Source organism: Sus scrofa, chromosome 11, assembly GCF_054392235.1.
Source record: "Sus scrofa isolate SSC_HxYL_T2T_F1_AM1 chromosome 11, Sscrofa_HxYL_maternal_Yorkshire_Landrace_v2.0, whole genome shotgun sequence".
Taxonomy (NCBI): Eukaryota; Metazoa; Chordata; class Mammalia; order Artiodactyla; family Suidae; genus Sus; species Sus scrofa.
Window position 1 is genome coordinate 85390110 of NC_139393.1, and position 16551 is coordinate 85406660.

At 56.8% G+C, this 16551-nt stretch overlaps 2 protein-coding genes across 6 annotated transcripts in view; one reads left to right on the plus strand and one right to left on the minus strand.

Annotated features, from left to right (window-relative positions):
* Positions 1-1961: 1961 nt before the first annotated feature.
* On the plus strand, positions 1962-15344 carry LOC102163206 (sperm acrosome-associated protein 7). 3 transcript variants are annotated; one of them, XM_084982345.1, is made up of 8 exons: positions 1972-2674; positions 2731-3302; positions 4065-4124; positions 4710-4808; positions 5785-5895; positions 6035-6130; positions 13910-13990; positions 15196-15344. In XM_084982345.1, the coding sequence occupies exons 4-8, from the start codon at positions 4760-4762 to the stop codon at positions 15210-15212; spliced, it is 354 nt and encodes a 117-aa protein (XP_084838471.1). In that variant the 5' UTR covers positions 1972-2674; positions 2731-3302; positions 4065-4124; positions 4710-4759; the 3' UTR covers positions 15213-15344. The 3 variants fall into 3 exon arrangements, with proteins under 3 accessions (XP_084838469.1, XP_084838471.1, XP_084838470.1); XM_084982344.1 differs by having other exon boundaries at positions 1972-2114; positions 2796-3302; XM_084982343.1 differs by lacking the exon at positions 2731-3302 and having other exon boundaries at positions 1962-2114.
* The window catches only part of TUBGCP3 (tubulin gamma complex component 3), a 56113-nt gene continuing 44381 nt past the window's right edge, over positions 4820-16551 (minus strand). For 2 of the 3 annotated variants that reach the window (XM_084982337.1, XM_084982340.1), the window contains exon 23: positions 4820-5871. In XM_084982337.1, the coding sequence (XP_084838463.1) occupies positions 5831-5871 (41 nt within the window). In that variant the 3' untranslated portion in view covers positions 4820-5830. Of the gene's footprint in view, positions 5872-13538; positions 13976-16551 lie in introns of those variants that run through there. The other variant, XM_084982336.1, reaches the window with a different exon arrangement.

A 16551-nucleotide genomic window follows, 5' to 3' on the forward strand; every position in this document is an offset into this window, starting at 1 on the left:
ACCAAATGGACATTTCAGAATTAACACAGTATCTGAAAAGGATACAAAACTCATAAGATGGGCTCAACAGCAAAATGGACACAACCAAACAAAATCAGTGACAAAAAGACAAAAACGCTAGAAATTCTTCACCTTGACCCTCTGAGCAAAACTCACGGGGAAAGGATCACGCCACGGTATCCGACCCCACCGAAAACTGCCCAACAATTCTCCCCAAACCGACGGCCCGGCTGAACACGACTTCCATCCAAATGCCACCAAAATATGCTGCAGCTATAGACGAGATCGTCCCCAAATCTCTGTGGACGGGCCAAGGAACTAGAACAGCCCAAACCACTTTGCAGCAGAAACCGAAGGGCAATGACGCCACCTGAACGGCTTTTCACGTGGCTTCAATAACCAGACGGTGCGGCCCCAGTCACGGCATAAACACGAACACGCGGCGCGCGGAATAGAGCAGCAGAGTGGAGGACCCAGAGCAGCAGAGTGGAGGACCCAGAGTGGAGGACCTCACCATCACAGCCAAGCGACTCCGGAAAAAGGCAGAAGCGGTTCATCGGGAGAATGGCCATTTCGAAAAATGGTGCTGGAGCCTTGCACATCTGCAGGCAAAAATAACAAAGCCCTGAGCAAAGCCCCACCTCGTCAGAGGCAACTCAAAGCCAATCACAGATTTAAAGGTAAAACTGCAACATTTTTAGAAGGTAGGAGAAAATCCTCAGGACCCCAGGCTCGGAAGGCGTGACACCAAAGACACAACCCACGAAAGGGAAAAATCTAGACGCTGGACTCCAGCAAAATTAAAAACAGCTGTCGCTCTGCAAATGCCTTAGTAGAGGGTTAAAAAGCAAGCTACAGACTGAGAGGGGCTGCAAGTCAAGTATCTAACGAAATGCTCCTGTTTATTTATTTACTTTTTGGTCTTTTTGCCATTTCTTGGGCTGCTCCTGTGGCATATGGAGGTTCCCAGGCTAGGGGTCCAATCGGAGCTGTAGCCGCCGGCCTACGCCAGAGCCACAGCAACACGGGATCCGAGCCGCGTCTGTAACCTACACCACAGCTCACAGCAACGCCGGATCCCTAACCCGCTGAGCAAGGGCAGGGATCGAACCTGCAACCTCATGGTTCCTAGTCGGATTTGTTAACCACTGCGCCACGACGGGAACTCCTTTTTATTTATTTATTTATTTATTTATTTTTTGGATGTTCCTGTTTAAAGGCTAGAAAGACCCCTCGAAATGTACCGGAAAAGGAGTTCCCCTCGTGGTGCAGGGAAATGAATCCGACTAGGAACCACGAGGTTGCGGGTTCGATCCCTGGCCAGCATTGCCGTGACCTGTGGTGCAGGTTGCAGACTCAGCTCAGATCCCACGTGGCTGTGGCTGTGGTCTAGGCTGGCAGTTTCAGCTCCAATTTGACCCCCTAGCCTGGGAACCTCCATATGCCTCGGCGTGGCCCTAAAAAGACCGGAAAAAAAAGTAACAGTAAAAAAACCCCTAAACAATCCAGTTGGAAGAGGGGTCAGACTGTCGTCCGCAGAATAATGGTCCCCAAAGACACCCGTACGCCCAGGCCTGTAATCTCCAGAATCTGGGAATATCATGGGTTTTACAGTCGAGGGTCATGAGGCTGCAGGTGGACTCAGGAGGCTAATAAACGGAATTTGGGAATTTGGGATGGGAGTGCAACTGAATTGCCGCCCTCGGTCCGTATTAGGGTTCCCCAAGAGGCAGAGCCACAGGCAGGGGAGAGCGAGTGAGAGGTTATTTTCAGGGAACCGGCTCACACGGCGGGGGGCAGGGGTGGCAAGTCCCAAATCTGCAGCACTGACGGCAGGCTGGAGCCCGCGGAAGAGCCGAGGCCGCGTGCCCCCCGGCTCCCCCCCCCGCCCCCACACAGACCCTGGGCACGACCCCCACAGGCAGGACCCAGCGGGCTTCCGGCCGTGATGTCACAGACCCTGGACGTTCCAGTGTCCTGGAGACCAGGGAGAAGCCCAGGGGCCTCCTCCTTCGGCCGGAGGAACATGGCAGCCGACACAGGAGCCACCCTCTTGGTCCTGCTGCTCTGCTGCTGGCGGGGAGCGGACCTTCAGCCACTGAACATGACCACAGGTCAGTCCCGGGGACGCTGCGGCCGGGAGAAAACGGGCGCCCCCCTGGGCTGAGACAGGGGCCCCAGCCTTCCCCAGGGTCTCTCCCCTTCGTTTCTCCCCCATTTATTCCCGGGGAATGGAGCAAGTGTGAAGACCTTTTCAGATCCAGGACTCCATGGGGAGTGGCATGCTTTAAACGTCTTAATTTTTAATTATGGAAAAGTTCTAACTTCCAGGGAACAGTGAAAAGAAATTCCATCGCCCGGTTTCAATCATACATGTTTTGCCACCTCGTTTTCTACACACACACACACACAATCTCACACACACATACACTACACAGGCACACACAATCACATATGCACACACACCTGGGTTTTTTGGGAGTATTTTAGCATCGTCCAAGATATCCTATCATTTCACATAAACGCTGTCTTGCTAAGATAAGGGCATTTTTCTTCGACATATCCACTGCGTCCTTAAAACACCAACAAAATCAACACAGAGCCCGTGCAGGGCTAACACCGGCCCAGGCTCAGCTCACCCCCAGCCCTCAGACTGTCCGTAACTGGTGGCCAGGTCCAGGGGACTGATCAGCAGCCCAGGCCCTCAGACTGTCCGTAACTGGTGGCCAGGTCCAGGGGACTGATCAGCAGCCCAGGGCCCCCTGAGGAAAGAGGTCACTGTCCTGTTTCCCCAGACTAAGCAGAGCACAGGCGCAGAATTCAGCGCGAGCCTGTCCTGGTGGCCAGGAAGCGCACTGTGCAAATTCCAAGAAAGACCCGTCGGTTCTCACGACGCGGACGAGGGGCCGGTGGGAAACTGAGTCGGGAAGAGGCGACCACAGGCGAAGCCCGGCGCAGCAGCTACACTAGACGACGCGCTTCAGAAACCGGGCGGATGTCACAAAACAGATCAGCAAACATAAATATTTTTCTGCACACGCTCCCCGGCGGGCTCCTGCACAATGCCTCCATCATAATTAGGGACAGACACAAATGAAGGGAATATTTTTAACAAAGTGCTTGCGCCAGCAGCTGTATCCATTCGTAATGACTCATTAATGTCGCCTCCGAAGAGAACGGTACTTTTGTTTGCTGCGTTTACGAAGGTCAGCACACTGGGAGGCGACTGTCATCACAGCGCAGACCTTCTGGCGCAGCTTCCCCGCATTGTTCTAAGCCCCGCGCCGCAGATGAGGCGATTGGTATGCAGATTGTCCATCATTAAAACCATTTGAAAATCAGCGCCGTCATTGGTTTAGTGCTGGAACTTGAGCGTCTGCAGACGCCACCTGAATGCTCTGCCTGCGGCGAGGGGAAGGTGGCCCTGCCCGCAGGTCACAGGGTGGCTGTCCGCTCTCTGGTCGGCCTGCTGCTCCCAGGGGCTTCAGGAAGGGACTGACCTTGACCCAGAGAGGAGGAGATGGACTCGGACACCCAGCCCAAAGAGTGGGAGGAGCCCTGAGGGGTGCTGCCTGGGTGGGGGACCAGCGCTCAGAGGCCCCCCACGCCGCCGGCCCAGGCGCACGGCCGGCGCACGTCTGCGAGGCCAGGAAGGTTTGAGGCCGGGGTCAGGGATCCGCGGAGGACGGACGTCTGGCGGCTGGCTCGCCACCCCCTCTCCCGGGGACTCGGACCGCCCGGCACCGCTCTGCTGGTGGAGAGGAGCCAGCGGGCGGCTCGACTGGGTGCCCCCGGTCCACTCACTCGCTCTCCGAGCACGTGCGGGGACCCAGCGGTCCTGGGAGACGCGCGCTTCCTACCCTCCCCGCGGGGCGGCGCCAGTGAGCAAGGCCAGGAGCGCGGGGTCACTCCGTCCTCCCCTTCCCGCCTCTCTGCACATGAGCCCCGAGTCCCCGGGGCCCCTGGAGCAGGCGGGTGGACCCCCCGACCGAGTCCGCTTAGAGAAGTCGGTGCGAGTTCAACGAACACGGTTGAACTATCAGGGTCTTTATCCCCGCCCGCAGGTCAAACCACTGACCTGAGAACCGGTTCGAAAGACCACGAGGACATACCTGGAGTATTTGGTAAGGAGCCTCCTCTTCCAAAGCTCTGGTCCGGATCCGCAAGGGGCGTGGGTGACGCCCAGGGGACCTGGCTCGAGTCACACAAGGGGCGAGAAGGGGTTTGCTTTGCGGCTGGAATCACGCGCCCAGGGCCCGCGCATGCGTGACTGAGCGGACTCAGCCCCTTAGCGCGGCCGCGCGTGGGGTCAGAGGGCGTGAGGCCGAAAGGCTGCCGCGCGGGGGAGCCAGCAGGAAGGGTCCCGGTGCCTGCGGCTCGGGGACAGCTGGGGGCCGTCGGGGGGGGGGAGCCCAGAGAGGGGACGGGAGGCAGCGGAAGGGGAGTTGTGACCTGCCCGGGGCCAGGCTCCAGGTCCTGTCTCTGGGGACAGTGCTGGCTGTGCCAGGAGCTGATGAGCTCAGGCCTCAGAAACTAGTGGGGAGGCAGCGGTCGCCCCTCCCCAGACCAGGGTCTTTAGAAACCAAGTCCCATCTCCACGGAGTTCCGGGAGCCCCTGTTTCCATCCTGCATCCACTGGGGGCCTAAGGGGAGCAGCGGGGCTGGGTCCTGCAGGGCTGCTTTAACTGTGCTGTGTGCTTTTTCCCAAGATGAAATCCTAGTCCAAGAGATTCTGGAACCCAATAAATCGACGTCTAAAATGCCAACGGCAGGAACAACGCTATCAACAAGAATATTCAAGGAAAAAAGCAAGTACACATTTTTTTGTTTAGTGCGTGTCCGTGTGTAAGGAGCATGCCTTTTACTTTTTATTATGTACTTATTTATTTTGATCTGGACAATTTACCTTTTTTTAATTAAAGTGTAATTGGTTTAAAGAAATCAAAGTATACGCTTGGAAAGCCTTCATCGCACGTGTCCCCGGAGTCTGCGCGTATGCGCACATGCCTGTCCCGGCAGCTTTCTCGGAGGCCAGCTCTCCTGGGACAGCGGCAGGGATGCGGGAAGGAAACGGCATTCCAGAGGTTTCTGTGCTCTCCGGAGACTCGGGGAGTCAAACCTGGAGATGCAGAGCCAAGCTCCCTGGATTCCGTGGGGTCTCTGGGTGCAGGTGCAGGAGACGGGGATGCAGGGGTCGGGGTTTAGCCTCCGCAGGCCCGGGGCCCCCAGAGACGGGTGCATCCAGCTGCCCAGTCTGTCTGGTGCTCACCCAAGCCTTCGGAGGGCCCCCCGTGACCGCCACCCCATCTGACGGGGTGCATGAAGGTCTGAAGAGGCCCGGCCCCAGGCCACAGAGCTGGCGGCCACCACAGCGAGCTTTCCCGGGGCAGCCCCCTGTGGCCCAAAGATACACAGATACTGCAACAGCCCCTGAGACGCAGGACAGGACTGTCTGTGGGCCTCGATAGGGCGAGAGCCGCGGGTGGGCGTCTCCAGGCAGCGCCTGAGCCTGCGTTCAGCAGCGGGGAAGGTCCGCATTTTCTCCACGTTTTGCATCCAGATGTAAATTCCAGTTCTTAGGATGAGCTCGAGCAACGTCTGGCGAGGCCCAGGCAGCGGGGTTCGAGGAGGTCAGGGGTCTGTTCAGACGCCGCAGCACGTGTTCCGGAGCCGCTGAGACGCGTTGGCGGCCAGCCTAGTGCGTTAGCCACGGCGGGGGTGGATCACAGTGTCCCTGAGCTGTCCGCTTATGGTCCCTCGTCTCTTCCATGCTCTTCCTCAAAGAAGCCAGCCTCGAGGAGGAGGACGCCCCGTCGGCTGCTTCCGAGGGTCACCGTGTGCTCTCGGCGGTTCTCCCCGTCTCTCTCGGCCCTGAGGACAAGATGGTCAACAACGGTAAATGCAGCCAGGCCGGCGCCCGCCCGAGGTCCAAGCTGGCGGGAGGACAAGCAGGGGACGCCTCCCTCTGGGGGGGGGGGCCGCAGGTGACAGGTGACAGCACGGCCTGAGAGCTTTTCCGTGTCCTTCTTCACAGAACCCAGTACTGACGACACCTACCAAGTCGGCGAGCCCGAGGGCTCCCCGGAGCCACAGTACCCCCCCGGCGTGGGAGACGTACTTCAGAATAACGGTAAATGCAAAACCCGGGGCCCGGGCCTGCTTTCTGCACGCGGGGCCGTCAGTGTGGGCGTCTGAGCCGGCCGGGCACTGCACCTGGCCACCCGGGCACCGGCTCGCTTTCAATTGCATTTTCCCATTCTGTGCACGTTTGGACATCTCAGGTTTTAAGGGGCAATTTTTTCATCATTTAAAAATCTTTTCTTTCATCCTCTCCCCCCAGTCTTTTTCAAGGCTGATTTTGAAACTATAATTGAGAACATACAGCGCGGACTCAGCATCATGGGACCTGTAACACAGTGACTGGCTTTTCTTCTCCCGGTTTTATGGGGATGTAAGGGGCACCCAGCTCTGTGTCAGGTTGAGGTACAGCAACACGATGGCTCCGACTGTGTCATGCAGGACCACCACCCTAAGTTCAGGGACCATCCGTTGGCTCACTCAGACACAAAGTTAAAGAAACAGAAACGAATCGTTTCCCTGTGACGGCAGCTCTCAGGATGTATCCCCTTAACCGCCTCCTAAATAATGTTCAGCAGGGTTGGTGAGCCTCACCGCGTCGCCTGGCACGGGTGTCTCCCACGGCCCCAAGTGTGCGCCGTGCGCACCCCCTCCTCGAGAGTCCCTCTCCTCCCGAGCCCCGGCACCCCAGATCTGATCTCTTGGCCTAGAAGTGTGTTCATTTGTTTTTGAAGATAATGGACCGACAACACTGAGTGAGTGCCTGTTCCTGATTTGTGGTGAATCAATACTTCTGTGTATTTCAAACCGATTCACCTGCATGTCTTGTTCCAATATGTCACCCCCCAAAAATATGACACAGTTATTGATACATTCCCTACTCGGGACATTTCTTACCTATTAGTTGTTTATAACTAAAAGTTTGTACGTCTATGTCTTCCCCACCAATTTCTTTTTTCTTGTTAAAATGTAGCTGATTTGAAAATGTTAGTTTCAGATGCACAGCAGAAGGCCTAAGTTATATAGAGATGTATATATATAAACACATACACACATTTGTATACATGTGTATACATTTTTTTTCAGATTCTTTTCCATTACAGGTTATCACACCATCTTGGGTCTCCCCTGTGCTGTGCAGTAGGTCCTTGCTGTTTATGTGTTTTATATACAGTGGTGTGTGTGTCTATTAACCCCAAAGTCCTAATTTATCCCTCCGCCCCCTCCTGCCCCTTTTGGGACCATAAGTTTGTTTTCTATGTCTGTGAATCTGTTTCTGTTTTGTCAATGTATCATTTTGTCACATTCCACATAAAAGTGGTATCATATGACACTGGTCTTCCTCTAACGTAGCACGATCATCTCTAGGTCCATCCACGCTGCCGCAAACGACATAATTTTGTTCTTTTGTGACGCTGAGCAACACTCCATTGTGTGTATGCACCACATCTTAATCCATTAATCTGCTGACGGACATTTGGGTTGCTTCCATGTCTTGGCTATTAGAACTAGTGCTGCACTGAACAGTGGGGTGCGTGTATCTTTTCTTTTGTTTTTAATTAAATGAATTGACCACATCTGCAGTTGTATAATGATCATAACAATCCCATTCCACAGGATTTCCGTCCCACAGCCCAAGCACATCCCCCACCCTGCATGTATCTCTCCAAAGTAAAGTTTCCTCCGGACGTGTGCCCAGGAATAGGATTTGCTGGATCACCGGGTAGTTTTCCATGTAGTTTTGTACGGACGCTCCATGCTGTTTCCCATGGTGGTGTACCAGTGTATACTCCCTCCCTTTTCTTCTTACTCTCTCCAGAATTTACTTTTTTCAGACTTTTTGATGATGGCCATTCTGACCAATGTGAGGTGATACCTCATTGTAGGTTTCTGTTTTTGTTTTTAGGGCTGCACCTGCAGCACGTGGAGGTTCCCAAGCTAGGGGCTGAATCGGAGCTATCGCCGCCAGCCTACACCACAGTTCCCAGCAACACCAGATCCTTAACCCACTGAGCAAGGCCAGGGATCGAACCTGCATCATCATGGTTACTAGTCAGTTTTGTTTCCACTGAGCCATGAGGGGAACTCCTGTCATTGTAGTTTTGCTTCGCATTTCTCTAATAATTAGTGACATGGAGCATCTTTCCATGTGCCTGTTGACCATCTGTATGTCTTAGGAGAAGTGTCTATTTAGGTCTCTGGCTCATTTTTTTGACTGGTTTTTCTCTCTCTCTCTCTCTTTTTTTTAATATTGAGCTGTATGAGCTGTTTGTATATTTTGGAGATTAATCCCTTGTCGGTCACATTGTTTGCAAATATTTTATCCGTTCTGTAGGTTGTTTTCTTGTTTTTTGTATGGCTTCCTTCACTATGCAAGAGCTTTTATGTTTAATTAGGTCGCAATTGTTTATTTTTGCTTTTGTTTCCATTAGTCAAAATATTTCTGCGATTTATGTGGAAGAGTGGTCCGCCTCCTCCTCTCGGAGTTTTATACAGTCCAGTCTTCCATGTAGGTCTTTAATCCATTTCGAGTGTATTCTTGTGTGTGGTATTAGTGTTCTAATTGCATTCTTTTACACGTAGCTGTCCAGTTTTCCCAGCACCATTTGTTGAAGACACTGTCTTTTCTCCATAATATGTTCCTGATTCCTTTGTCGTAGATAAATTGACCATAAGTGTGTGGGTTTATTTCTGGGCTCTCCATTCTGTTCCATTGATGCATGTTTGTTTTTGTGCCAATGCCACACTGTTTTGATCACTGTAGCTTTGTAGTGTTGTCTAACGTCTAGGAGTCTGGGAACAAAGGCCTCCAGCTTTGTTCTTTTTCCTCCGAATTACTTTGGTGACTCTGGGTCTTCTGTGGTTCCATATAAATTTTAGGATTATTTGTTCTAATTCTGTGGAAAAATGCCAAGGGTGATTTGATAGGGATCAAGTCAAATCTATAGATTGCTGTGGGTAGTATGGCCATTTTAACTGTTAATTCTTCCAACCTAAGGGCATGGAAAGTCACTCTGTTTCTCTGAATCCTCTTCAGTCTCCTTTATCCATGTTTCAGAGTGCTCAGTGGGCAAGTCTCTCACCTTCTCTCCTTAATTTTAATCATTTAATCATATTTTTAATCATTAAAATCATTTAAAACTTGACTTTTAAGTATACAGCTTTCTAAGGAGTATTGAGGGGGGAAAAAAAAGCATGAGTTAAGCCTGTGTACTTTCTTTTCTTTTTTTTTTTTTTTTTGTCTTTATGTCTTTTTTCTAGGGCCACGCCTGTCGTATATGGAGGTTTCCAGGCTAGGGGCTCAGTCGGAGCTGTAGCTGCCAGCCTACACCAGAGCCACAGCAACACGGGATCTGAGCCACATCGGCAACTTTCACCACAGCTCACGGCAACACCGGATCCTCAACCCACTGAGTGAGGCCAGGAACCGAACCCACAACCTCGTGGTTCCTAGTTGGATTCGTTAACCACTGCACCACAGCGGGAACGCCAAGCCTGTGTACTTCATTGACATAACTGGGAAAGCCTTAGAGCTTCACACTGATAGACTTTTGTTTTAAAACAAACTGATAAATGTGGGGTAAATCTGAACAAGAATTCCTGAGTGGGCGTTCCCTTGCCAGCCTAGAGATTAAGAATTTAGTGTCGTCACTGCTATGGCGCGGGATCTATCCCTGGCCTGGGAACTTCTGCATGCTGCAGGTGCAGGAAAAAAGATTCCTGAAGAGAACAATAACTGAAGCACTTGCTACCTCACTGCAACTGTGCAGTAGGCTGTCCCCAACCTCAGACGGGCATCTGCACAGCGTCCAGATCGTCCAGGAGGCATGTGTGCGTCTGTGTGACGAGGGGCTGGAGAAAGTGCTGCCCCAGCTCCACCACCACCACGTCAATATTCGCTCCGTCCTTTTCACTTCGCAAGTGCCATGCTTCCTGCTTCCACCAGGCGTTGACATGCTCCCCGTTGGCTCTGCAGCCACCCATTTTGGACTTTGCAGGACCTCTGGGACGATGGGTATCAGAGCCAGAAGAGCTGGGTGACCCGCGGGACCCGCTAGTTTGCAGAGGACAGACTGGCAGGGGGGCCGCACGGCTGGAGAGGAGCTCCTCATACCCCCTTGGAGGCTCAGCCCTTTGCATCAAAAGGAAATGGCATCGTGAAGCCCACCCCCTCCCAGGGTCTGCACCTGGACCAAGGGCCTGGGGGGGGATGGGCAGCAGTGCCCGCGGTTCCCACCCGGCTGCCCCTCATTGCCCCCTGCAGACAGAGTCAGAACTTTCCATTTTTAGAAAAGATGAAACGGAAGTGAGAAGGCGGCTCCCAGCCTATCTGGGTTCCTGAAGGGGACGGGGGTGAGGCAGGGCTGCTGGGGGCTTGGTTTCCTGAGGGAAAGCGCCATCTGTGCTTTGTTTCAGCATCTGCCTCATGGGTGGCTTGGAGGACCCCGTAGGATGTGGCCTCCTGAGGACACTGAGTCCTCCAAGCCCCCAGGTGCTCTGGCAGGACAGGTGTGTGTTGTTCTGAATGCACGGCTGGACCAACATGTCCAGCTGGAAGGAAACGTGGAGCCTGGAGCTCACCTGAGCAGAGGCCTGAGCTCACCCAGCAGAGGACTGGCCTCGGCGGGCATGCGCTCATCAGAGGAGAAAAGGCAAAGTCCACGATGGTCAAGCTGCACAAGCAGCTCCAATGCTGCTGGACGGAGCTGCTGCTGTCCCTAAGGTGCAGCTTCCAGGGTCCACACGGGAAGCCCGCCGACAGCTCGCCCAGGACACTCACTGTCTTGTGGGGTCAGGCGGGGAAACTGTGCCAGAAGAGGATGCTGTGGCCACGGGGCACTGGCCTGGAAGACGGCAGGAGAGAAGGTAAGGGAACGTTCCCTGGGGTCACTGAAGGCAACAGGCAAGGACGACCTGCGGCTGAAGCAGAGGAAGATCGGGCGAGATCTGGCTCCAGCTGCGGGGAGCCTCTCCCTGCTGGGGGCTGGGACACGGCTGGTCCCCTCCGCCTGGCCTGGCCGCTGACACCCTTCCACAGAACGGGGGGCAAGCCAGGGGTCTTCCAGCTGCAGAAAGGGTTGACTGGGTTGGTATCAGCCTGTGAAAGAACAGGGAGCCGAGGAACAGAATGAGTGAAGGCACGTGCTGGCGAAGCTCGTTTAGAGAGAGCAAGCTGAGGAGTGCGAAAGGCACTGCTTCGGGGGACACTTCTGGTGACACTGCCCTGAGGCTGAGGTCTGGGCCCAGGCGTCTGTGGCTCCGCAGGTGCCACGGGCAGTCGTGGGTCTCCTCGCCACACCGGTCTGGAGGGGACCCCTTGCTCAGGCACCAGTGCTGGAGGGAGCAGCTGGCGTTTCAGCATCCGCCCCTACGCCTCGAGTCCACCTGCGTCCGTTCCAGGCGGGGCCAGAGTGAAGGTCCACAGCCCCGACGACCCACCTCTCAGCTCTGCAGGCTGGGGCCTTAATCCACACCCTCCCCGCCGCTTCTGGCAGTTTCCCACCGTCTTGGGCGTTCTCCAATCTCCGCCCCCAGGAGGTCACCTGGCCTCCTCCCGTCTGCGTCTGCGTCTGCACCTTCCCTTCCCTGTCCAGGGCCACCCCCTCCAGTGTGACCTCATGCTAAATAAGGTCGTGCTCGCCACCGGCACAGGAAGCCCAAGTTCACGGGCTCTGGCTCTGGCCCCCTGGGAGCTGCGCATGAGTGTGGACGGCACCCTTCTGAAGAGTGATGACTGACTCTCTCTGCGACAGGGACAGAGGAAGCTAACCCCACCGCAGGGCTGCGCTCCTGCCGGCACCGGCGTGTTTCCGTTGCCCCACCGACCCCACAGCAGTCCTCCTCTTCTGAGGCCAACAGGCCGAGGAACCCCCGTGAGGCCTGGGGCGAGTTTCCCAGAGGCCCCTGGGGCGGCGAGGGCCACCCCTGGGGACCAGCTCTGGGGACCAGCTGTGACGGCCTCCAGCCTCCCACTGCCGCCCCTCCTGCCTCTGGCTTGGCGGGCCCTGCCTGCGCTGTTAACGTGCTGCAGACGCGCCATGAGCAGAGCGAGGTGGCTGTGCCTCTCTAGCGTGTGTTCACCGTGGAACAGGAGACCGTCCCGAAGCCAGATGCCCGCCTGCCTGCTGTGACGCGGAGGGGCCGCAAGCCTGGCCCCTGCCGAGACCGGCCCCCTTGGAACAGGCAGGACCATCCCCGGACCTCGTGGGTAGATTGATCTAGAATTTCCTCTTGTTGCCAAAGATAGAAGCACGTCCCGGCAGCTCCCCAGGGCCGTCGGCACCAACCATCTGCTCCCGCAGAGACACACCGCGCCCGGGCGCTCTGCACTGATGCACACCCCAAAGGAACCCCGTTCCCCCACCACCTATGACCCCAAGGCTGGCAGTGACACGTCTAAACTCAGGAGAAGTCAAGCCTGTGTTTTTTGTGGACAAGTCGCTTATGTCTGGGGACCTGGGAACCTCAAAATTGGACAGGATGGGTCATTGTCACGCCTCCCAGGGGACGTATCGGGCTGAGCCACTAGATGGCCCTGTTTGTGCAGATCCAAAGTGGCCCCCACATCCGTGGTTTCATTGGTCCAGACCGTCCCTGGATCGCCTTCAGGGCCCTGGCCCCAGGGACGCTCCCCCGACCCCGGGGCCCCCACAGGAGGCAGCCCCCTCCCCCTCTACTGAGCAAACACTGCCCCCCCCCCCCGCTCCCGCTCCTGTCACCACAGGCAGAGCCCTCCCTGCTCAAGGGCCTCCCAGCTCCTCCCCAGTGGACACGAGGCCCCAGCTCACAGGTCTGTTCCTTTGTTACACAAGCAGAGCCACCCCGCGGATTCCGGACCGGTTGTCCAGGGTTACACCGAGCCCCGCCACTGACGCACGGCTCAGAACCTAAAGCCCAGCCCCATAACCTCGTCCTTAGGAGCCAGGGGCCACGCGCCCCTAGAGCAGGGCTCCCAGGACGGACCTCCAGCGTGGAGTCCGGGCCCCGTATGACGGACCCTCTCAGACACCCAGCCTCCTGCTTCCAGGCCTGGAGCAGCTTCCTCACCATGAAGGGGGGTGGCCCTGCTGCCCGCACAAAGCGTCCTCCTCTCACACCTGATGGTTGCAGCCTAAGAGGAACTTGGCTTCTTAGCAGCACCTGTCACGGTCCGGCCAGCCCCCAACATCTCCCTCTGCTGAAGAGGTGTGGAGACGGCAGCTTCCGAGGGCCGTGGGGACAGGGAGACCGTGCAGGGTGGAGACTGAGAGCCGGGCCGCTCCTGGCTCTGCATCCTGCTCACTGTGCAACCCTAGTCCAGCGGCCTCGCTCTCTGAGCCTGGGTTCCATCCTCTGAAAGCTGGGGCTGCAGTACCTTAAGCTGCGGGACACTGTGAGGATGCAGCGGTGGCTACTTAAAGAACCCGGGGAGGCAGAGGTGCTCGTGGGAAATGCCAGGCACTGTCACAAACCGCTTGGTGTTTGTTAAGGTACAGTTTATGCACAGCGAAAGTCATCTCTCAGCGTGCACTTGTGCAAGGTTTGACACGCATGGGGCCATGTCCCTGTTGCCTCGAACAAGACACCGAACCGCTCCGTCCTCCACCCTTCATCCCACAAGCCGCCTCCCCGGGGGCGGTGCCCTCCGACAGAGGAGGCGTGCAACGCAGGTCTCGGCCCGCACGTGCTCTGGGCCCTGGGCTCCTGGAAGGAAGGCTGTTTGGACGGCCTCTGGGCCGTGGTCATGTGCCTGTGAAATGCCACTTTTCTAAAGTTGGAAGGAAAAGCGACTGGAAGCTCGCCTCAGCTGTTCACCCAAAGCTTGATCCGTATGCTTGCTTTCTCCCCCAAGGAAAGAAGAAATCGAAAAATGATCAGCACGAGAAACAATCAGTTCTGGACAGGATCCTGCAAAATACTGAAAAATCTCCAGGTAAACGGCAGCAATACTGTGGCTTAACAACATAGCAGCTCGTGGTGCTGGGCTGTCCCCCTGGTTGAAGGGAGCCGAGCATCCAGTCCAGGCACACACGTGTCCCGTGAGTGGCTCTGCAAGAGCAGGTGCCTGGGTCCCCATGGACCAGCCTCAAGCCAGGAGGCCCCGGCCCCCAGGTCCACATTCCAGGCCTAACTCCCTCCCCAGGAGCAGCTGGGACATGAGTCCTTGTCACACACGCACGTCACCACCCTGTGACCAGGCCTTCTCTGCAGGCCCCCCAGGCCCCCGGGGCCTCCCTGACTCACCCTTACTGCTGAGGTAGGTGCACAGGGCCCCGTGGCTTCTGCCCCTGCCCCACCCTTGTTCCTGGAGCTTTCCAGAACCACCCCTCCAGGCCGGCCCACCCGCCCTAGCCTCTCCCAGGCAGAAGCAGCACCAGGCGACCCTCCGGCATCTTCCTCGCACTCCTGTCACCTTCGTTCAGCTCGTCTGTTTGCTGAGCACCTGCACCAGGCTCACGCAGGCCTACGTTCTTAGGCCTCATCCCCACAACGCGAAGCCCACGGCCCAGGGGTGCTCAGCTGGGCTGCAAGTCCCAGCCTAAGGGGACTTCTGGGTTCTGGCTCTTCTGTCGCCTGCTCCTCCAAGCCCCTGTCCTCCCCAAATCAGCAAGACCGCCCTCTGGTCCTGGGTTTACCCACGAGGGGGTCCCAGGCTGGGCGTGGCGACCCCCCCCAGGGGTTCAGGTGTTGTCCAGCACAGGCCAGAAGCCACTGCAGTGGGGCCTCCCGGCCTCGGACTATGGGACCAGAGCCCGTCCTGGGGCCCTTGCCCCACTGCAGCCGAGACCCTGCTCCCCAAAGCCCCCGGGTCCCTCTCCTCCCCACTCCCCACCAGCCCCCCTGAACCCACACCCTGCTGTCCCTCCATGGGAACACACCGGGCAGCCCTGACCGCTGGGGCTCTGACCTGCATCTGTGACATCCTCTGAGCTTGACCAGGGTGATGTCCCCCCTTGGGCTCTGCCCCCACCCTGGACTCGCTTCCCTCCCACCTCTGTCCAGGCTCACAGCCCTCAAGGGCTGCCCGCAGACCAGGGCGCACAGAGGGGCGGCTGGGACTCCCGGGAGGCTCCGAAATGCGGGCTCGGGAGTGCGTGGAGCTCTGAGGGCTTCTCAAGAAAATCTCTCTTCCAACAGGAAACTCCGTCCAGTAAATGGAGGAGAGCGAGGCCCAGAGGAGGCGTGGAGAGCAGCCCGTGAGGCCGCTGGCTCCGAGGAGCCGCCACACAGGACGCACGGACTGCGTGACAACAGCCCCGTCCTCAGTAATAAAGAGCCTATGTGCACACACGTGTTGTTGGCCACCCCACACGCAGAAAGCTGCTCTCTTCCTGTCAACTCAAGTAGTTTGTTCGTTCGTCTTTCTAGGGCCTCATCCGCAGCATATGGAGGTTCCCAGGCTAGGGGTCCAATCGGAGCCATAACCACCAGCCTGCGCCAGAGCCACAGCCACGTAGGATCCGAGCCACGTCTGCGACCCACACCACAGCTCACGGCCACGCCAGCTCCTTAGCCCACTGAGCGAGGCCAGGGATCAGGCCCGCATCCTAATGGGTACCCATTAGCCAGGGAGCCACAATGGAAGCTCCCAAGTTTGTTTACTTAAACGTCAAGCTAGAGGGTATGTGGTTTCTTCGTTTTTGTAAAGAAACAAGAAACAAAATCTTATCGGGTCTGAAAAGAAGAGCAAAACATTCCTCTTTTCAAACAGGGTGAGGTTTAAGGAAACGAGCTCGGGGCCTCGGAGAACTCTCTGCACGGAGCTCTCTCCACCGTGCTCTCTCCTGAAAGACGGCCCTCGCTGCCTGCCTCTTCCTTCAGCAGCAGTGTGCACACACACGTGCGGCGTGCACACACACGCATGCACACACAGGACGCCACTGAGCTGTCACGCTGGGTGTCTGCGGGAGGTGACGCTGTGTTCCAAGCGGCGTATCTGACCTGCAGCATTTTCTCGGGGGAGCAGAGCTCGGGGCAGCTTCTCTTTCCCAAACCGACCCTGACTGCGCACAGCCACACCCCTGCCCGACCCGAGAGGTGAGCAGCCTGGAAAGAGATACTCAGGTTCCCAGGCGAGACTGTCCCATTTCTCAAGAGCGGCCGGCCGGGGAAGGTCGTGATCTTGCCTGAGAAACACGTCCTGTCCCGAGGCACCGACGTGGCGGTGGCTGGAGTTGGCTCTGAAACAGCCCTTCTCGGGGCGGCTGCAGAGTGAGTCGGGCGGAAGCCTCTCCTTTATACCTGCCCACCGGGCGCTCTTCTCACAACAGACAAAAGCCCAGCCTCTCTCCCTGACGTCGTCAAGTCGACCGGAGAGCAGGACGGGGTTGGAATCCGAGAAGGAGGCCCTTGATCCACCCTCGAGATCGCAGCTGAGGCAGAGAGGGGCCTGTGGCTCACTGCCACCAGGCGAGCCGGAGACCGAGCAGGAGCAGAGCTCTTGTCTCCAGCCCCTCCTTCTTCGAGGACAGCAGCCCCCTCAATAAAGGTGTC

What these genes read in the sequence shown, in the direction of transcription:
- LOC102163206 (XM_084982343.1), top strand. Translation starts at nt 2,027, where the DNA reads ATGGCAGCCGACACAGGAGCCACCCTCTTGGTCCTGCTGCTCTGCTGC. An exon ending in GCCACTGAACATGACCACAG is followed by an intron (nt 2,115 to 4,064) that starts GTCAGTCCCGGG and finishes CCCCGCCCGCAG; the next exon opens with GTCAAACCACTGACCTGAGA. An exon ending in GGACATACCTGGAGTATTTG is followed by an intron (nt 4,125 to 4,709) that starts GTAAGGAGCCTC and finishes CTTTTTCCCAAG; the next exon opens with ATGAAATCCTAGTCCAAGAG.